Raw genomic sequence first — 22,252 nt, 5'->3', positions numbered from 1 at the left:
AGTCCCGTGGGGACAGCAGAAGGAGCAGGGGCACCTTACTGAGCATCACCAGAGGACAGGACACAGCCAGGGCCAATGGGTAGCGACCACAGATTAGCCAGAAGTTTCTGTTCCTCATTTCAAAAATGGGATCCATAATACTGTGTAATTCACAGGGTTTTGCAGGATTAAATAAGATAATGCCATCAAGCCCTTGACACAGCGTCTGGGACACTTGTCAAAGCCTATTGTGCACCGATGTGTCCCATGAATAAGGGCATGAATGGTTTCTTCCTCTCCAAGGCACTACTTACTGGGGTGGGCTGGGGACACACTGAGGAAGACGGAGAGAGTGAGTCCACCCAGGTATCTGATACGGGAGGTTAAAGTCAAACCTCGCCTCTTTTACTAAACTTGAACAACCCACTGACTCTGTACCTTGGCTCCTTCACCTGTAAGATGGGAAAATAAGAACATCTACCTTGTCGCGTTGTTGAGGGGCTTAAATGAGGTCACGCATACGAACAGTTTAGCACATGCTCAATAATGTCTGTTGATGTCATCATCATCATTAGGGTATTTCCCCTCAGGTCTAGGCCACCTCTGTGAAAAGGAGATTGGAGGACCACTGCGCTGCTGGGGGGCCTTCAGGGTGGGAGGGGGACAGTCTCAATGCTGATCATCTGGTAGCTCAAAGACGTCTGTCAGACCATGTCCCTCCTCTGCTCGTGGCTCCAGTTCACCGAGTGGAAAAGCCCAAGCCCCTCTGGTGCCTGCAGAGTCCTCCCTGATCTGCTGTCAGACTACTGCCACTCCCCCCTCACTCGTTCTGATTCAGACACAAGCATGTTCTGTCCCAGGGCCTTTGCACCTGCTATTCCCTCTGCTAGAACGCCCTTCTCTTCAATGTCTGCATGGACCACCCCCCTCACTTTCTCTAGGTCTTTGCTCAAAAGCCATTTAGCTGGGAGGCTTTCTCTGACCACTTTGCTTAAAATAACCCCTCCTTCATAACCTTTCTCTTTCATTTTTCTCCACAGTGGTTCTCTCCACGTGGCATAATATATATTTATTTTGACTTTTTAGTACGTCTTCTCCACTAGAATATAAGCTTCATCGCAAAATCTCCAGGTGCTTGGCATGTGTTAGAAACTCATTAAACATTGGTTGACTGAGTAAGTGAATAAGGTATCCTGAATATGTCCCTGCTTCTCAGGTTTCCTCACAATCACCCTGGCCTTCCCTTTGCATCCTGGGAACTGCAAGACCCTTAGCTGTTTGAGGACCTGGAGACCCTGAAGTGTGTTGAGAAGCAAAATACACGCTATCTGCACAAGAGTTCAAACATTTGCGTACTAGCCAGAGCTCTGCCTCTGTGTGATTCCCTTTCCCTGAGCTTCAGTCTATCCAACCATCAAATGGGTTCATAGTGAGATTCTGCAGAGGGGCCTCAAAGGGCTGCTGGGAGGGGAGGATATAAGAGGGTGATTGTGTCAATGGAATTCCAGACCCTCTGCCTCCAAACACAGAAGCGCCCCATCCATCAGCTTTATTACTGGGTTCTATGGTACCTTTCATTTGCAGAGAAAAAAAATGTTATCTGATGCTGAAAAAAAAATATGAAAGCAGGTAAACTGGATGCTGCCTCAGGTCCCTTCCTGCATTGGAATTCCTGGACTCCCACAGTGGCTCTGAACAAAAGCGTGTCCCTACTTCCAGTCACAGGAGCCTTCTGAGGCTGGCTGAGCCCTGAAAGCCCGCAGACTCACCTGGGACATGTGGACCACCTCGAACCAGCGCAGGATGCCCGGAAGCTTGTACGCGGTGACGAAGGAGGTTCTCTCGATCCACATCGACTGTCCGGTGGCAGGGGCGGCAAGGGCAAGAGAGCAACACACTCGTGAAACCTGGCTATCAGAGTCTGGCGGGAACCCAGCCAGGCCCCCAGGCCTCCTAGCTGCCCGGAATCAGAATAACTATTACAAGACCCAGAAACACACTCCCACCTTATCGTTAAGAATTCTTTCTCAAAGTGAAGTTTAAGTTTTCCCTGGATTTAGGTCCAGTAAGTTTTAACCTGGTCTCTGAACAGGCAGAATTTTTAGGCAATATTGAATGCAGCCACCTGCATTTTTCTGGGGGCAGGAGGGGTCCACAGTCTTCATTAGATTCTTAAAGGGGCAGTGAGTCCCCAAATATGAAGAATCAAAGTCTAAAGCAAGGAGCTGAGAGAGACTTGGAGCCACTTCCTCGTGCCATCCTTGGCCTTTGGGAATAGAAGACAGGTCCTGGCTGGGAAACACACAGGGAACACAGGGGACAGAAAGCCTTGTGGCTTCTTCTTTCCTGCAAGGTTTGACTTGATCAACGCCCCTGCTTAGCCTGAGGGGCCCTACCTTCTGGAAATGCCTGAATGCCCTGTGGTTGACAGTGCATCTCACTCCAGGCCCGGGTTGGGCTACATCTTGAGAGTGGAGAGGCTCAAGAAATGAGATAACAAACACAGCGGAAGAGACGGGAGAATGGGTGTCACCGGACCGATGGAAGGTAGCATTCCTCCCTTTGACTTTGCATCAGATGCCCTCCCCTTCTGATTCTGGCAGGTGCACACGCTGGTAAAGGAGGCCCAGGGGAATGATCAAGGCATCTGAAGGGTGGGGGAGATACTTACGGCGAACTCATTCTCAGGGTCGACCGTCCCCCTGCGCACCGGCCGGGAGTAGTGGAACTTTTGCACGTAGTTGGATTTATAAAAGCTGCAAGACAGGTAGAGGCCTGAGGCTCCTGACAGCAAAACCTGACCTGACCCCATACTGTCCAGGGAGGCCCACTGCAGTAAACTCCAGCTCTGGCAGAGTCCTTGCTGTGGCATTTAAAATCAGGCTTTCCTTGCAAGATGATTTAGAAGCCAGCCAGCCTTACACCCTCGTGCGAACATAGCACCCCATAGAGTACTGAAAAAGTTGGAATTCTGCCATCAGTGCATCTAGTGATGCCTGGATTATTGCTTCTTGTGATCTCAATGAAGGATTGACATACATCTAAGGTCCCAGCCTAATGTCCCAGGGGGATCTTCCAAGGATTCTTTAGGGGTCCCAGCCACCCCTTAAGTCACTCTTCCTTAATCTCTAAGGGGGGGTTCATCAGGGTCAGCAGGGAATGGTGCTAGCTGTATGGTTGTTATGCCCTGCCCACAGATGCCTGGACCAGAGGGCGATGGAAGGCTGAGATCCAAGCTGAGCTACATCTGCTCAGCCTCCTGCACTAGTGCGAGGCAGCCTCTCCCTGAAGGATCAGGCCATTCTTCTCACAAAGAAGCACCTGCTTCTGAAGGGTCCTTCCAGAGGAGAGGCCTTTTCCTAAGGCATGCGAGGTGCTAAACTGGGCACCTAGACCCGAGGGGGGTGAGCCGGACAGCTTGGAGTGGGGAAGCCTGGTGCCTTGCAGATCCCACGGACCCCCTGCTTCGTTGCCTCATCACTGACCTTGCGAGCTGGTATTAAACAGACTGACACCTGCCTTCATGCCGCTCCCTCTAATGCCCCCCTTTTTGAAAATCATAGTCTGAACAGATCCACTGTCAATGCACAGCCCTATTAAATGCCAAAAAGATGACCCTTGGAGAATGTGCTCAGCATGAGCACCATCCCCTGTCCTCCACCCTCCCCGTCACCTGCCCGCCCACCCTCTTTGGCTGTGGATTCCTTGGAGTCACTCTGGGATCAATCTGAGTGACAGACTCTCCATGTCCAGTTCAGCGAATCTCATTGCTTCTTCCTGAGGACTCGCTGTGCCACAAGGTGAGCCTCGTTCCTCTCTGCCGTCTCTGGTGTCAGCCTTTTAGGGCAGAGTCCAGAGGGCTGACGGGGTGATGCTTCTCCCAAGAGGAAAGGGAGAGCAGGCTGGCTCGGATAGAGAAGGAACTAGAAGGCACCAGGGCCTGTCCTGCGACCTGCTCAGCTTGGTGGACCCATGGGATCTTCCTCCCCACCCTCCTTCCCCTGGGCTGGGCGTCTTACTTTATAATCTGGTCAGGCACTGGCTTGTTCTTGAACCTTGGGTGCTCATCCAAGACGGGCTGGACAGTGAAACACTGGATGTCTGCGATCCCTGCCGTTAAGAGCTCACAACGTGTCAGTCAGCAGTTCCAAGCACAGACAGTCCCAGCTGAGACCTCCCAGGACAGTCCCTCATAGGGCCAAGTTTTTAATGAATGACCAACCTCAGGGTGCTTGCTGGTTGACCAGTCACTTTGGTCCTTATCAGAGCTGCCTGTCATTTTGCAACCCCAACCCCGGGCACAGCCCCTGCTAACAGTGGGTTAGTAGTCCTTAAGCCTCATTATCATTGCTATGTTATCATTAGCATGAATGACACCCAGTGCATTTATAGCTCTCAGTCATCTGCAGAACACGTCTCCCCACGGTCTCCTTTCATCTCTCCAGTCCCACTGAGCAGCGTTATTGAATCATACAAGGACATCAAGGTCAAATCAAGGTCAAAGAAGCCGGACAACCTGTTGAAGGTCACACAGTTTGTGAGCACAGAGCAAGGGTCTGTATTTGGGTCTTTTTACCCTAAACTCAGGGTTCTTTGACTCTAGACTTCTATTCAATGTGGCCCTCTAACCCAGCAGCATCAGCATCACTTGGGAGCTTGTTAGAAATGGTGACTCTCAGGCCCTACCTCAGACCCACTGAATCGGAGTCTGTGTCTGTGTGAGGTCCTCAGGTGATCCATACGTATGTTCCAGTTTGAGAAGCATGCGAACACCTGTCATTTTGCACTCTGACTCTGAAAGTCTGAGAGTAACTGCCTGGGGCAGGAATGGCAGGCCATATCCAGGCTCAGTGGGAAGGAGTTCTGTGATCAATTAGTAATGCCTGCTATGGGCACAGGATATAGGAGAGGCACCGCATGTGCCAGGTTTTTGTTATGCCCATTTTAAGTCAGTAATATAGCAAACCAAATAAATAAGGCCAGTCATCACCTGAACCTTACTTCCCTTTCCCTACCTCCCATGGCTTCTCTACCCATCTATCTTCTTCAGATATCCAAGTTCTCCCATCTCTCTGCTCTACCCGATGACCACCACAACTCCAAAAACTCTTCTCCTGGGCCTGATGTTTCTGCCAACGGAAGAATCACAAAGTCCTCTCACTGGCATTCAAATATGCCAGTATTTGAATATGAAGTATTCAAATATTCCAATAGGATCCTAACCCATTTCCCACCATTATCTCTGCATAGCCAGCAGATTCTACTGTTCCCTTTGCTTGGAATACTTCCCCACATCACCACCACAGCTCCATGAACGTTCAGTCTACCATCAGTCAGGTGTCCTTTCCCTTCGTGACTCTGTACTTAGGACTCTCCTCTGTCCAGCAACCTGTCTCCTCCCGACTGCCCCCTCCCCAGCAGACTGTGAGCTTTCTGATGGCAGAGGCTAGGATTCTTTCACACATAAGAAATCGCCAAATGTAATTCCAAGTTAAATCCAACCCCCCTCCCCCAAGAAACTCACTTCACATTAATATGGTGGAGATTTAATTGTTTGACACTGAAGATTTTTCCACATTAAATGAGAGTCCCTCATAGAGAAAGAGACAGACAAAGAGAGACAGAAACAGAGACAGAGAGAGAGAGAGATGAGAGGGTGAGAATGAGCAGGGCTTAACACAAGTGAATAAACCCCAGGGGAGGGATTTCCACAATATTCAGGAAGGCTGATTTCCTTTTCATGTCGTATAGTGAACCGCCTTCTCTGGGAAGGAAGTCACTCTGGGTTAAGTCTAGGACAGGAGCTGGCAAACCATGGCCCTTGGGTCAAGTCCAGCTCACTGCCTGTTCTTGTATGATTCACAGCTAAGAACAGTTTTTGTATCTTCAAAAATTGGAAAAAAAGAGTATTATGTGACATGTGAAAATGATACGAAATTCAAATGTCAGTGTTCACAAATGAACTTCTATCGGGGCACAGCCATACGTGTCCATTCAGGCATTGCCCACGGCTGCTCTCCCACCACAGCGGACTGGAGTAGCTGCGACAGACACACAAAGCCCATGAAGACTAAAATACTTCCTGTCTGGTCCTTTACAGAGAAGTTTGCCAATCCCTGGGTTTTGTTTTTTTTTTTTTTTCACTTTTTTTTTTTAATTGAAGTATAGTCAGTTTACAACGTTATGTCAATTTCTGGTGTACCCATCCCTGTTTTAAAGAAGGTTCTAAGTCATGTGTACTGATTTTAGCAATTCGCCTTTGTCCAAGAGGAGAGTCCAAACCTGTCCTGGGGAAGCCAGCGACATCAGAGCTCTCTGATCATGTCCAGTAGGATATGTGGCTTGACTCTCTCACCACGTGTTGAACCTATGCATGGAACTGTGGCCCCGAGGTCAGGGCAGAGGGGAGGACAGGGGACAGGGGACAACTTTGCTTTCAAATGTTTTCCTCTATTGGATACCTTAGTGGGAAGACATGAGATCTGTCATCTTTCCAAACTGCTTGTCAGCTTTTCGACACATGAAGCCAAGAGAACAGAGCGTTAAGAGCTCAGATTTTGGCAAAATTCAGACCTGAGTTCAAATCCTATTTCCACCAATTCCTGGGACCTTGTGCAAGCCGTTTACATTTTTTGAACCTGTTTTCTTATTTGTAAAATGCAGAGAGTCGTAATCCCCAACTCATATGATTATTATGAGGATAAAATGAAACTCAAAAAAATGCCCGGTACACACGATGAACAGTTAATGAAGAACATTCTGTCCATCAATCTTAAACAAAACGACGGTGTTATAGAAAGAATACAGACTTCCAGACAAATGGATCTTGGAGTTCAAATCTCAACTCCGTCACTAACTAGCTTTGTAACCTTAGATAAACCGCTTTACCTCTTTGCCCCATATTCCTTCTCTTTGAAATAGGGTAAATTAATGCCCATCTTAGAGGGTTTTATGAGGATTAAAGAAATAATAGTTATAAAACACTCAGTCTAGTGTGGCATGAAGAGGACCTTTAGCAAGATCATCCCTTCCTCTTTCCCTTCCCACCTGGTTCCTGGCACTGAACCAAGCCTGCGTGTGATGACACGGCCAGGAGCATACGTGCCCTCGTCCCACCGCAAGCCAAAAGGCCATGGAGCTGTTCAACACCAGGACATCTACTTAGAAGGGCCTCAGTACTAATCCTGTGTCTCACCTGGAACAAACTCTCATTTGTAACCAGCCAGCCCCACCACCGGTTGCATTTCCTCCTGCAAATAACCCTGGCAGAGCAGGCACAAAGGGCCAGCGAGCATAATGAAAAGGTTACTGGTGAACATTTATCGCCCGAGGGGAACATATTTGGATTAAGGTTCAGCAGACTTAGCGGACCAGGCATGCAACCTGTTGGCCCCACTTTGAAGGCTGTATCTTAATTTGTGCTACAGGATGCAGTACCGGAGCCAGGCTGGGCTACCGCGGCCCCTCCCCCTCGCCCAGCTGTCGGCCTCATCCTTGGGTTTGTACGCCCCCTGCCACCTGAGCCCTGCCCCTGCCCAGCGGCGTCGGCTCCTGGCCTTATAAACATCATGCTTTGCTGCACTGGAGCCAGATTACAGCACATCCTGTCCAATCTCACCAGCCGCATCCACGTCACCTCAGCCGTCAGTGTGCTCCAGCGAGCTGGCTCCCCTGCCTCCTCCCTCCCTCCTTCCTTGCTCTATTTGTCTATCTCTCTACTCTTTCTTTTCCCTTCTCTCTTGTTTTCTTTCTCTCTGCGTTAACCAGCCAAATATCTTCTGAGAGTTGGCTTTGGGGATTACTGTGATGAGCAAGGCAGCGCGGGGCTCTGCCCTCCCAGGAGCTTCCAGTCTAGCCTGCGCGTACCTTTAAAAGCACAAGAGGTAAGGACGGGTTGTGATCAATTCTCTAAAGAAAGCAGACAGGGTTTGAGATACCAGAGTCCTGAAGACTTCAGATAAGGTGACCAGGGCAGGCTTCTTCTGGGAGGTGACACTGAGTTAGGATCTGATGGGTGAGAAAGGAGCTGGCGGAAAGGCATTCCAAGCAGAGGGAACAGAAAATGCGCAGGCCCAGAGGTGGGAACAAGCTGGACATATTTAAGGCTCAGGAACAAGGCCCGTGTAGCCAGAGGGGCATGAGAAAGCAAAAGGAGAGTCGAGGGCAATGACATTGGACATGCAGACAGAGGTCAGATGACAGCCTTGCAGGCCTTGTTCAGGAGTTCTGATTTTATTATAAGAGCACTGTGGCACCATTTCAGTTCTTGGAACCTCAGGGCCTTTGCACAGGATGGTCCTTCCCTCTGTCTGGGACATCCTTCCCACCTCCCACTAACCTTTGACTGATTACTCACCTTAAACATCACCTTCCCCAGGACACCTTCCCTGCCCTCCCAATCACAGTGCCCTGCAGGGCGTTGATCACATTTCTATCAATGTACATTTAATGATGCAATTAGTTGTTTAATGTCCTTCACTTGCTAGACTCCCTGCAGGTAGGACCTCTTTGTGAGTGGAATCCCCGGTCCCTTGCACTAAGCTTGGCAGAGTCAGGGCTTGACAGTACTCACTACAAGAATGAAGGAATGAGGGAGTAAGTGAATTTTTCAGTGAATGCACCATTAAGAGTTGGGTTCTTTTTGGATCCCGCACTGGACACTAAAACTGGCACCACCGCAATGGTTCTGGCAGCAGCTCTGAGCTCTAAGATGGGGCTCTGTGGACTAACGTCCTGGCAGGGCTGCCCATGCCTGGCCCTTGGCTGGGGCGTTCCTCAAGGATACACTGGCCCGGGGCGTTCTTGACGTCGTCCCCGGGGGCAGAGGTTGTGTTCATCTTCTCTGCGTTGGGGAACTGGCTCATCAGCTGCATCTGGAAATCTTCTCTTCGCTCGTACTCCTTCCCTCGGTAGATGAACACTTTGTTCTGCAGAGAAATGACACCGGTCAGAGATGTCAGGGCCCAGGCTTGGGGAACGTGGTCCAAGCCAAGCTGGGAGGCTTGTGACATGAGCACAGGGCTGTGGCGACTTCCTATAGCTCTCTCCCCTCTCTGTATCCCCCCACCCAGGCGAAAGAGGAGCTCAACTTCCTGATCTTCTAGCTGGGCACACCACTTTAAAAAAATTGTTTCTAAAGGGAGAGATCACGGATGTGGAGAACTTATCTTTCAAACCATCATATGTACAGCTTCCAGAATAATTCCTTACTCAGCTCGCACTGTGTCACACCCACTCTCCCATTTACAAGACCACAAAGTTTCCCTCCTGCCTTTAATGGGCCGTGTGGGCTGAGCCTGTGGGATGGAAGAGATCAGCATCCGGGTCCTTCATCAGTGGCTCCATGGAAACACACTCTTTATCCTTCCTGGACCACGTTAGCCTCTTCGACAGCAGTAGTTTTCAAACAGGGGGTGATTTTTGCCTCCAAAGGGATGCTGGCAATGTCTGGAAACATTTTTGGCTGTCACAGCTCTGGGAAGGGGCGCTGCTGGAACCTAATGGGTGGAGGCCCAGGATGCTGCACAGGACAGCCCCATAGCCAAGAGTTACCTGGCCCAAAATGTCCACAGAGATGAAGGTGAGAAGCCCTGTTCTAGACCATATCTGTGCCATCTAACGGCCCCTAAATTCTTCTGTCCACACCCACGTCGGCCACCGCCTCTCTGTGTCAGTGCTTCCAAATCTGGCCCCTCATCACAGAAGCCTAGGAGCTTTCAGAAGTCTAGATTCCCAGGTGTCACTCCGGACCTGCTGAAATAGTCTGTGGGAGTACGGCCCAGGAGCATGGACTTTTAACAAGTTCTCCCGGGGATTCCGATGCAGGATCACGTGTGGGAAGTCACCGCTGTTCCCTGGAGGAAACCCTCACATCTGCCCCTTCTGCAGCTCGTGGTGGTCACTCCGGTAAGCCCACCCTAATTTCCACATGGGTTGGTACCAGTGAGGGGTTTAGCCCCTTGACCATACTAAATATGGCGAGGATCAGATTTCCTGTTTCTTTTGTATCTCCCTGACCTCAGTCAGGATTGAACCACAGACTCACAGACCAGAAGGAAGCCTTCAGCTGACCTAATCCAACGCTCTACAAAAGCAGACACGGTTCAGACACTATGCTCCAGGGTTCCCTGAGGGTCCCCTAGACTCCTGCAGGGCCTCACAAGATCAAAACTCTTTTCATCGTGACAGTTAAGATGCTATTTGCCTTTTTCACTCTCATTCTCTCACGAGTACAGCAGAGTTTTCCAGAGGCTACGTGATGCAGAAACATTCAGAATCTAGCTGTCTTCTCTTAATACGGACATTAAAGAGATTTGCAGAAATGTGAAACAATCTCACTGTTCACACTAATTTTTATTGGGAAATAGAGCCATAAAAATATACACAAAATGTTATGATAACTCACAGAGAAAAAAATGTGACAATGAGTGTGTATATGTCCATGAATAACTGAAAAATTGTGCTGAACACTGGAATTTGACACAACATTGTAAAATGATTATAAATCAATAAAAAATGTTAAAAAAAAAGAAATAAAGACTTGCATTTTGTTCCAAAAAAAAAAAAAGATGTAATCTATGTTAACACATGATGTGCTAATTAGTGTTTTTATTATTGTTAAATAAACGGACACAGTTGACCCTCCATATCCTCGGGTTCTGAATCCATGGATTCAATCAACTATGGGTCAAGAATATTTGAAAAAAAAATTTCAGAAAGTTCCAAAAATAAAAATTTGAGTTTGCTGCACTTCGGCCACTACTTACATGGCATTTGCACTGTGTTAGGCTTTTTAAGTCATGCAAAGCTGATTGAAAGTATTTGGGAGGTTACATGCAACTACCATGCTATTTTATATAAGGGACTTGAGTATTATCAGATTTTGGTACCTGCAGAGGGTCCTGGAACCAATTCCCAGCGGATACCAAGGGATGACCGCATTTAAACATTTCCTTAGTGTTAATTTTGAGTATCGTCAATGTAGACAGATGAAGTCTACAAATACAGTTCTTCAGGGACCTTGATATTTTTTAAGAGAAAGGGGTCCTGAGACCAAAAGGTCTGAGAACTCGTAGCAGAGCTCCTCCCGCCTCTCTGAGCATCTCACTCCGGGGATGGGGCGCTCACTACCTCACACGGCAGCTCTGGCTGCTGTGTATTTAGAGAAACACAGCAGGTGTTGAGGTGCTGATAATGGAGGGGGATCGGGGAGCACATGGGGGTGGGGACGGTGCTCAGACAGAGGAGGGTGAGGAGGAGCGCACAGGGTCTGAGCACAAGCAGAGCCTCAAACACAGAGGGGGAGCCCACATGAGATGCCAAGGCCCCGGGTGCCCTGGTCTGTGCCTGAGTCACCCAGACTCACCCGCAGGAAGGAGGGGAAACCCTGGCCGTAGTATCCGACGGCAAAGTAGTCTGGCTTGGGTCTGAGGATTTTCATGATTTTTTCATAGAATTTTGCCTGCTGGATCTGAAAGAAGAAAGCTCACAGCTTATAACACAGATGTGGATTAAAGGCACATTCAGCTCCAAGAAGCCACAGTTTAGACGTGATCATTACACCAGAACCCACGTGCCAAGGGCACGTTTGCATGTTCATGGAGATGTCTGAAACCGTAACAGCAGCGAGCTGTACTTACAATATACCAGATATCCTGTTAATCACTCCACCTGCATTAGCACGTTTACTTGCACTGCCCTCGTAACAGTTCCACAGTACTGTATTTCCGTTTTGCAGATAAAGAAATGGTATCTCATGGTGCAGCCAGTGAGCACAGAACTGAACCCAGCCAGCTGTCCAGAGCCCGGACCATCGCCACTCCACTCCCACCGGGTACGTTTGTGACGGTCTGTAGATGGATGTGTCTCTGAATACAGATGTCTTCCTATGTATGCACACCTCACATATTTCTTCAGTTCTGAGAGGTGTGTATTTTTCATATGTTAACATCTTTGAAAACAGTTTGTGTTTAACTTTATACCTGATGGCATCTTCCAATTGCTATTAAGTGGAGAGAAATCGCGATGGGGCACGTAAAACAGAATGGTGCGGCTCCCAAATGATGGCGTCTTAAATTTGACACAACATGGAAGAGAAGTGCGTGTGGTCCTGGTCGTGAGCCTGTGTGATGTGGTCTTGGTGCACAGATGTGCACGCACATCTGCGTGTGCATGAATGTATACTGGGTATGGCTGTGCGTGCATGAATGTGTGCCGTATGTGCGTGTGCAATGCACCTGTTTAGAGGGCATGTGTGCACTTCCACACCCAGAAGCATCTATGTGGATAGAATCAAGCACATATAGTGTTTCTTGGTGCAAGCAGTGTGTTCGCATCATATCTTAGAACACTATACTCCGTACCCATCCCCCCACCAAAAAAGCTTTATTTCTTCTTCCAACCTTCTGACTCTCATTTTATAGTTCCCTGGAAACAGCTGGACTGGCCTCTCGAAATGGGCTGAGATGGGGCCCTGGGGTCCTGGTTCTCAGGCCACCAGGAAATATGTGTGTGGGGATAAGCCAAAATGTTCTGCCTTTTCCCTGTAGAGGCCACCTCCCCACCAAGGCCTGGCCTCTGCAGCAGAAGCAGGATGGGCTGGCTTCCCCCTACTTTCCACTTCCTCCACCAAATCACAAGCTTCGAGGAGCTAATGAGGAATGGCCAGATGGGGAGCATTTTAATGTGATTTATCTGTTAATCAGAAAGCACAGATTTTCGTTTTTATTTCATTGGCTTAGTGATTTGTAGGAATTTTACTGTGAATGTAGCAGAGTGTTTACTGGGTGTGCAGCATCAGCCCCAGCGCCAAGCAGGTACTTAACACTCCATCCGAGAAACTGTCACTGATGAGTTTTCCAGGAAGATCTCCCTTTGGAAATATTCCCTACTGGGAGGGAGGCGCTCAGCACAGCCTTGCTCGGCTGGGACCCGACTTCCATTCCATTCCGTTCCCGGTGCCCTAACCCCATTTGGCCTCCTGCCCCTGCCACCCCTCTCCCCAGCCTCTCTGCTGAGCCGAGGCCCTGGGCACCCAGCCTCCAGGGCAGCCAGCTCCCCCCGAGGACGCCTTACCAGGTTCTGGCTCAGCAGCTCGTAGTCAAAGATTTCCATCTCATACTGTTCCGCCAGCTCCTTGCACAGACTGATGGCCTCTTCCCACATCTACGAGGAAGGTCACAGAGACAAAGGTTACGGCGACCTCCAGGCTTGCAGAAGGAAGAGACCACGGAAACTCTGCTCCTGGGACTGAGCCACAAGCCTCACTCTGGCCCAGACCTGGCCCCACACCCAGGAAGCTGGGGGCCTCCCAGGAAGCCGACCTTTCCCCTGCCTCTCATCCTAGTTTCATGACAAATAATGGAACACCTGCAGATGAGGCTAAATACCTTATTTACGTGCTCTCTGGATCTTCACAACCACTCTGAGAGGTGAATAATAGTATCTGCACTTCCCAGGTAAGAAATGGACCTTAGATGACAAAGCATGTGGCCTGGGTCGGATGCCCAACCCACAGCAGGGCCAGGATGCACACCCGAATGAGGCTCTCCACCTTGCGCTTACTTCCCTCCCTCAGGAGCGCTTAGTAAACTAACATGTGTCTCCCTGCGCGCAGGTGGGGCAGGGAGGTGTTAGCCCCATTGTCCAAAGAGAAATGGTCCACAAAGGGGTAAGCAGGCGGCCTGAGGTCAGAAAATTTCTAGACACAGAGTTGGGGCCAGATCCAGCTTTCCTAATGTTTGCTCCTGGGATCTTTCCACTCTGTCAATCCTGTCACTTTCTTTTCCCTTTTGGGCAAATGTCTTCCCTCCCTCCCTTCCTCTCTTTCTTTCACTTTAAAAAAAAATCGTGGGAAGAACATTTAACCTACGATCTGTCCTCTTAACAGATTTTTAAATGCACAATGCGTAACTGTTAACTCTAGGCCCAGCGTTGTACAGCAGACCTCTAGGATTTATTCATCTTACTTAAATGAAACTTTATACCTATCAATTCTTACTGGGGTTATTTGGGGTGAGTGGGCCGGGGGCAGCAGAGAGGTGGAGGTGGTGGTGGGACTGGAGTATTAAAAAGAATGATTAAAGCTTTTTTCTTAAATAGATCTTTTCCATCTTTTAAAAGAATTCTGAAAAACAAACTCTGGACATAGCGGGTCCTTCTCCTCTGCTCTGTCTTGGCTGAAATCAATAGATCATCTCCCCCATCTTAGACGGAAGGGGTCAGGAACCTCTGCAGAGAGGCAGGGGGAGGTGCTGGGTGGGCTGGAGATCTGGCAATCTCAAGGGACACCCATTACATTTCACATTTGGCTTAAAATGGAAGATGCACCTAAATGGAGAAGCTGGGGGAGGCGGGGGAGGAGAGAGGAGAGCTTGCCAAAATGCAGTGTGTGCTTTGTAGCAAAAGTGCTCTCTGCATCCAAGCATAAAAATAAATAAAAGCAAGTGCCGAATGGAGGAGCTGTGGCTGTAAACTCATGGACAACTTAGTGAGCAGCATAAAAATGCTTTACATGCCAGGAGGAGTCACATCCACTGGGCAGGCTGGGCTGGGGCTTTCTTTCTCCTTAGCCTGACCAAGAAGATGGTGGTAACACCCCTAGGTTGGGCCAGAGGACTGTTTGGCTCAGGTGAAGGTCTTTGCCAACTTCCCACCATAATGTGCCAGAAATATTCTCCCCACATGTTAAGAGATCACTAAGGGGCCAAGGAGGGGGACAGGCAGGGAGATCCCTGGTATTTCCTCCAGGTTTGCCTGGGACCTCTAAGTCTCATACATTAGTTACTGAGCCACCCGCTGGCTTCTAGACATCTTAAGGTATATGGTGATGGAACAGATGAAAAAATGGACAGGAGAGTCTCTGCTTTCATGAAACAGAAGTGGGTAAAGCATACATGTAAACAGATGTAACGGTTGGGTTTTGATGGATGTAGAGGAGTCCACCAGGTACTGACAGACGCACTTATGGAGCAGAAAGCCATTGTGTGTGTCTAGATCAATGTGCCTCCATGAGGGAAGATACAGGGAAAGGAAGTTAAAGGGATGCTGAAGAGTTTGGGCTTTCTTCTAGAAGCCACCATAGCAGTGGCTTTCAGAGTGTGCTCTACCCATCTGCTCCCTTCTCTCTGCCCCCAAAGTACCTTAGCACCACCCTGTTCCCTCTCCCTTCCCCAAGATGACACAGCACCAAAGGGTCATGTGCAAAAATAAAGATGATGACTGGTATGTCTGTTTTGCCAAGTAGATAATAAGCCCCTTGACATCGAGGATTATGCCTTTTTCCTCTCTGCTCAGCACAGGATGGATCGACCCGGACACTTTGCAGAGGACAAGGCTCAACACGTCCTTTTGGGGCTTTCGCACAGTGACTGACTTAATCAGCTGATGAGCCAAGAGGAAGCTCTGACTCGATGCCCAGAAGGACAGGAGGTTCTGGGGACAGCAGACTCTCTGCCCTCAAGAGGCTTATAATTACAAATTATAAAAACAGTGTTCTGTAACTGCTCAACTCCCGAGAATTTATAAGCCTGTTCACAGACATTACCTCATTTTATCTTTCCAGGGAAGGTGGGGAGATCAGACTAAGACAGATGCAATGAACTGCAGTGACAGAACGGGCCAAAATTAAGTGCTAAATTATGTCTTGATGAACTGTAAGAGGCTTTGCCATTCAGAGGAGGGGCGGGCTGGAGGTAAGCCAGAGGACTCCAGACAAGCTCGACAGAGGAAGTGGCCGGTCTACTGGCGCCTTGAAGGCAGAGCAGGTAATAATGATGACAGTTACAGTTTAACAGGCTGTTACTCTGTACCAGGTCCTATGCTGGGTGCTCTACATGCAGTGTTTTTTCCCTCACCTAATTTTCACAACGCAACTAGGAAGTGTGTACTTTTAACATCTCACTATTATGGACGGGGAATTGGAGTCTCTGAAAGGCCAAGGGGATTGTAGGTGGTAGAGGAACAAGGTCTGAAGCCTAGAGCCTGAGCACTTAGCCATGCTGCCTCGACCCCTACGGGATGAACGGTAGCATTTGGGCTGATGCCTCCTGGAAGTCTATGAACAGCAGCAGCTGGTCTGCCTAATCTCTAGACCAAACCCAACAAAGCATCCTGTTCTTGCTGTTTAGAGATCAATGATGAAACCGTGATGTCTTTCATACAATCAGTTAATTAATTTACACAACATGTATCTATTGGCACCTGTATGTCAGGCTCCAGGCTAGTTCTGGGCACTCAGCAGCGGATAAGACAAGTCTGTGCTCACGACCTTCTCAAGTGGGAGCCAGACAATGATCAAGTGAAAACAAGATGATCAAGGTGATGTCTGATAGTGACAAGTGCTTTGAAGAAGCAATACGGGTGACTCAGGGCAGGGGTGCTGCTTTATCTTGTGTGGTCTGGGAAGGCCTCCTTCAGGACATGACGATCTTTGCTTGGGCAAAACCCTGAGCCATGAGAAGGAGCCGGCCAGGGGAAGATAAGGAGGAGAAATTTCTAAGCTGGGAAAAGTAAGTGCAAAGGTCCTGGGGTAGAAAAAGAACTTGGCATAGAACATGTGAGCATGAGCCTGGCAGTGATGACATGAGAGAAGTAGTCAGGGGACAGCTGCTGTGGGGTCTCATGGGTCATGGGAAGGACTGTGCAGTTTGTTGTAAGTGGAGGGGACAGCCATCTGGGATGGCTAGAAGCAAGACAATGGCATGACCCAATACAGGTTTATGATCACCCTGTTTCCTACATGGAGGATGATCTGCTGTGGGGATAGAGGATGCAGGGAGGTTGCTTAGGATTCACTGAGTGGCCAGATGAGCAATGTTGGTACCTTGAACAGAGGTGGCAGGGATGGGGATGGAGGGAAGTAATCAGACTTGGGAGGGAGAGCTGAGCAGAGCAGAGGGACTGGGTGTAGAGTCTGGGAGGGAACAGTCCCTCCCGGTAGCTAGGGTTCCCGCAAAGAGAGGAAGGGCAAGAACCAATTACCTTTCCTTTGTCAAAGTAGCCTATGATGATCTCATACAGTGTCTCCTTCAGCTGCCGGTGGGTCTGGGGGTGCTGCTGGCCTGTCTGCATGACCTGTGACGCGCACTGCTCGTCTGACCACTGTGGAGAGAGGACGTGTGTTTAGTCTGGGGCAGGTGCCTCCCCCACTGCTGGGAGGTGGGAGGAATCCCTGCAAACACCCCCGCCGGCCTCCCCGCCGCCCTGGGTGTCAGTGGTCAGTGAGAGAGATGCTGGTCTGGAGTTTCCATTTGGGAAGCGCCCCCTCACGCTTATTTGATTCTCTCTATTGGCTCACAAGTGTGGTTTGTGGAGTTTTGCTCTGAAACCCTGCAAGCCATGGTCCCAGCTCTTCAAAAACCAAAGGAAATCCTTCAGACTTTGCCCTGCTCCAGCGGCACTTTCAAGAGAAGGAAAACAGCTCACGGGGCATGCTAATGACTTATAGCCGATGCTTGGATGTTATATAAAACAGTTTGGATGTTATGTAAAACTGCAAGACATATCTCAGGGGGTTGTTTTTGCTGCTAAATGTGAAGGTCACTTGAAACCTTATGCGACTAGACAACGCAGTGCAGAAAAGTAACCTGCTAGGTTAAGAGTTTGGGAACACAGAGCAAAACAAAATTTATTTGGCTAATTCTTTTCCTTTCCTTTCCTTTCCTTTTTTAAACTCTTCAACTCGCTGGGAGGGCTCCATGGGGACGCCAGCATGAATCCCCTTCACGGGAAGGGCAGTACCTTGAGAAGCCAGGTGTGGAGGAGGAGTGTATAGGCGGCCTCGGTGTAATTGTCACAGTCCAGGTGAAGGTCACGGAGTTTGTACAGGTACCTGTTTGGGGAAATAAGCTAAATTACCAGGTGCAATAAGGAGGCAGATGGTAGGGCCAGGAAGGAGCCAGACAGAACAGCCGAGTACTTCTTGGAGTCACGGGAGTCCTCCATCCCCCCACTATCCAGCCCCCTTGCATGGGTGACAGTGACAAAACCCAGCATGTGTGGGGCATTTTAGTGTGTGACAGGAATCATGCCAAGTATTTTAAATGCCTCCTGACAATCATGTAAAATGGGTTCATTGAGTATTACCATTTACAGATGAGAAAACTCTGGCCTGGAGAAGTTAGGTACCATTCCAGCCAGTATTCAACTTGATGCTGAAGACTCTGACCAATGCAATATGACAAGTCAGGGAAATCAAGGAAGGAAAAATAAATATCTTGTCAGAGCACGTGCTAAAGTATGGGAGAAATGGAATGTGATTGCAGTCTAACCGCCTTCAGAGCCGACATGCCGATCACTGCATGACTCCCAGGGCGTGGACAAGCCACAGCTCTGTAAAGGGCAGCTCCCAGCCTCTCTTCAGTGCTCTCTAGTGTAAAGGAAGTGCATTTTCTGATAAGAAAGGAAGTGGCCCTGGGTCGAGAGATTGGATATGCATGTGGAGGCCTGGAGCTGTCAGCAGGGAGAATCTACTATTCAACCACAATCGCATTCCCACCTCCCAACCTTCTGTAATGTGGCGATCCCGTTCTGCACCCTGGGATGGCTCTGCAGTTGGGAGATGTTAAGGACAGGACAGGAACAAAGGAAGGGAGCTGTGGTTAATTATTTGACACATAGTAAGTGTTAAGGGGCAGGGAGGTAACTTCTCTGTGCCTTCGTTTGCTATTCTGTAAAATGGTAGTGCTCACAGAATGCACCCATAGAGTTGCTGGGCATATAAAGGGCCACACAGACCACGTGTAAAGGGCTCAGTCAGGGACAGACAGCGTTGCTGCTCATACACGCCAGTAGCCACTGAAATTGATCAGCCCGCAGACCGCACTGAGCAGTGACAGCTACTATCTCTTGGCATTATAGACCAGGTTCTGCTACAAAACAGTCCCTCCTGCCACTGTTGGAGACGGAATCCGGAGCCAAAGAACCACTGCTTGGGTGACTTGCAAGTCACCGGGAGCATTTATTCAAACCCAGCTCTTAGTAATTTGGTGAAGGGAAGATGCTGTGATGCGATGCCCTTGCTCCCTCCTCCGAGAGGAAAGGTGCTGTCTGTAATCGTGCCAGGATTCCGCCTTTGTTGTCTAACTGCAGGGAACAAAGGGCTTCTCAAACATCCGCACTCAAAGCAGGTCTCAGTGCTCAGGCTTCGATTCCTGCTGGAAGAAAGCTTTCGGCAGAGAATGTCACCCAAGGAGGAGCTAGTGTTTCATGTCCCCGGCCACATTAAACATGGTCAGTGGGCCAAACGGAGGCTGCCTGAACTCGGAGTAGGGACTGCCAAAGATTTGGGGGGGGGGGGAGAAAGGTCAATAAGTGATGATTTTTGATAACTAATGAGCTAGTGACATTTTGCTCATTGATTTATTCAATCAGCAAAGCTGTGCTGAGCACACAGGCCATACCAGGAATCAGAGATAAAGGCTGGCAAAAGCAGGTGCCATTCTCAGAGTTTGGGATTTACAGTCTAGGAAAAGGGACAGGCACCACTCAAATAAGTGACGGCAAAAACACAGCTGTGATCAATGTTGTGAAGGAGAGGTCTATGTTAGTATGAGAGCAGGATTCATGCAGGTGGGGCTTCCAGAAAGGTCTCCAGGGTGTGACAGTTGGGCTGGGATCTCTAGGTTAAGAGGATGAGTGGGGTGGCGTCCCAGACAGAAAGAGTCTTCATTCATTCGTTCAACCAATGAGTGCTTTATAGATTATATCAATTCATCCTCCCAACAAGTCTTTTGCAAAAACTGAGACTTACGTTAAAGTAGATGGAGCTCGAAATAGGCAGAACAGGGTTCTGACACTGGCTATGTCTGCCTGTTCAGTCCCTCTGTCCCCTTTAACTTTCTGGTGATCAAAAGAGCTATGAGTGAAACTGCACGTGGGCTGCCCATAGGGAGTGCTGAGTCTGTGGCCGACCTTGAGAAACGCCCGTGTACATGGCCAAATCCCATCTTATCTCTACCTGCCAGTTCTTGCTCTCTTAGATCCCTGACCTTTGGGTCCAAAAAACTCTAGAAGAGAGCAGTCGGAAGGACAGCATCCCTGCTGCTTTCAACTCCTCACTTGGCCAAGGCGCCCTGTCCTATCCTTTGTCAACGCAACGGTTTGCTGCTCAACTACAGAGCTCAATGGAAGACACGCTGATGGGCCCGACTAGGGAATTAAATGCAAACAGATGCCGGAGAGGGGCAGTCTGAGTGAGGCAGACGGGATGAAGTTCAGTGGGGAATGGAGACAATGTCGTGACCACATCACTCCTGTCCCGTCTAAAGAGGTGGCCGCCACCCAGTGTAAGCCATGGCCGTCAGGACAGGATGAGGGCCCAGCATTGCCATCCCTTCTTAGTTTTTCAGAAGAGGGAAATTCTGATTTTCATGTAACTTCTCTGGATTTTTAAAATTTGGCAGCCAATTAAAAATGTTTTTAAATACTATGCCTGCCAAACAGGACAGACTGTCAGACTATATACTGTTTACAATGTCTGGTTTAGGCAAATGTGGTTTTCCTAGATTACTATAGGATTCAAATCTCCAAAGCTTATGGAAATCTGGGATTCGCCGTCTGTATTTCTAAACTAGGAAGAACAGAAAAGAGGTTGGGGGAGGGACCCAGGTGCCAGGCACTTCACCTATAGCATCTCATTTAACGCTCAGAACAGAATGGAAACATTCTCCAGGTGGAAACCTCAGCCTGGAGAGACTGAGTCATTTATCCAGGGTCATAACAAAAGGAGGTAAAGCCCCTGGGCCCTTTGTACACAAAGCTCTGTGTTACTACAGTGAGTCACATCTAGTGATGTTATAAATACTATCCAGCCTCAGGACAACCTATAAAATTGTCTTTTTTTTTTATCCCCAAATGATAGTTCCTATTCCTGGAATAATGCTAGCATACCTAAAAATATCTGCAGTAATGGCAGACTGAGTTTGGCCTTGGAGTCTCCGGCCTTTGACTGAATGTGTCAAAAGCCTTGAAAGAGCCATGGTCGTTAACCTTATGATCGATTCCACTTTGCGGCCTTCTGTCTCCTAAGGAGACGCATAAAGATACATGTCCAATAATTTTGTAATTGTGCTGTTTATGGTAGAAAAAAGTTGGAAACGACCTAAATGTTCAATAACATTGGATGATTGGCTATATAAATTATGGTATATTCTGGAAAGAAAATTTTATAGTTTCATTAAAAATTATGCTGAAATACATCTGTTGACATGGAATTCTTGACAAGCAAAGAATAACTTATGAGCAACATGATCCCATTTTTGCAAAAAATATGCATGCATAGGATTTGACCTATATATAAATATAAAAAGGTCTGGGAATATGTATAGATTATAGAAGTTTATTTTTTTGTTTGTTTGTTTTGCTTGTCTGTATTTTATGAGGATTTTTTGGTAATAAGTATGTATTATTTTCGTAATGAGTAAAAATAACAATAAAAAAAATTTGGAGTTAAAAATGAGATTCTGAGAAACACTGGCAAGGGAGTCCTTTGCTCCAGGCAAATGTTCCCCTCAAAATCCTTCAAATAAATATCTTTTAAATGTCTACAAAGAAGCGGGAATCACACATCTCCGTATGTTTTTCTCTTCTACATGCCTTCCAAACCCTGGGCCAGGGTTTCACGTGCCAGCCCTGTGACAAACGCAAGTGCCACTCGCCAGCTCAGTCCACAAGATGGGTTAGGGAACATGTGATCTGTGGACACAGCAAAACTGCATGGAAGGCCAGAGAACTCTAAATGGATTTAGGGGTGCTGACTGCAGGAGAATGGAAGGAGTTGAATCTGGGGAGATTGATAGGAATCAGAACACAGGGCGCCTGAGTGTCAACAAGATAGGCTTAGATTCTATCCTGAAGGCAGTGGGGAGCCATCAATGGATATTGAGCAGGAGAGTGGCACAGCGGGTCTGGGTTTTAGAAAACAAAAATCTTACCTTATGTACATCTCTTCCCTGTTGTTATCTTTGTAGAAATTCTAGATAAGGGGGAAAAAAAAACCAGTGATGAATGTTTTTCTTTGCAGAGCAGCAGGGGTGGAGGGGCACAGTGATGAAGATGAGAGGAAATTGCCATTTACTATCTGGGCACCCTGAGATGGGAGCAAGAAGTTTACTTCCCTGAATGCATCAAACAGGAGATTATTAGGAGATTCTGCCTTGAAAGTCACTTCCCTGAGCCTTAGACTAGAAAGAGAGAGAGGAAGTATGTCAGCCATCAAAGGTAGGGGGCGGGTGCAACTGTTTGCTGCGCTGAGAGGTGGGCTGCCAAGATTGAG

The 22,252-nt window shown here is 48.4% G+C and overlaps 1 protein-coding gene across 1 annotated transcript in view; it reads right to left on the bottom strand.

The window, feature by feature from the left end:
• DOCK2 (dedicator of cytokinesis 2) overlaps positions 1-22,252 on the bottom strand; it is a 371,400-nt gene that overhangs the window by 14,155 nt on the left and 334,993 nt on the right. Inside the window, exons 36-44 of the mRNA XM_010980444.3 lie at positions 21,912-21,952; positions 17,719-17,809; positions 16,960-17,079; positions 13,054-13,143; positions 11,345-11,449; positions 8,765-8,906; positions 3,999-4,080; positions 2,651-2,735; positions 1,749-1,835 (exon numbers count right to left, since the gene is read on the bottom strand). Of these exons, the coding sequence (XP_010978746.3) occupies positions 1,749-1,835; positions 2,651-2,735; positions 3,999-4,080; positions 8,765-8,906; positions 11,345-11,449; positions 13,054-13,143; positions 16,960-17,079; positions 17,719-17,809; positions 21,912-21,952 (843 nt within the window). The remainder of the gene's footprint in view (positions 1-1,748; positions 1,836-2,650; positions 2,736-3,998; positions 4,081-8,764; positions 8,907-11,344; positions 11,450-13,053; positions 13,144-16,959; positions 17,080-17,718; positions 17,810-21,911; positions 21,953-22,252) is intronic.

Source organism: Camelus dromedarius, chromosome 27 (genome assembly GCF_036321535.1).
Source record: "Camelus dromedarius isolate mCamDro1 chromosome 27, mCamDro1.pat, whole genome shotgun sequence".
Taxonomy (NCBI): Eukaryota; Metazoa; Chordata; class Mammalia; order Artiodactyla; family Camelidae; genus Camelus; species Camelus dromedarius.
Note: the sequence above shows the minus strand (reverse complement) of the source record. Positions and strands in the feature narration are given on the sequence as shown.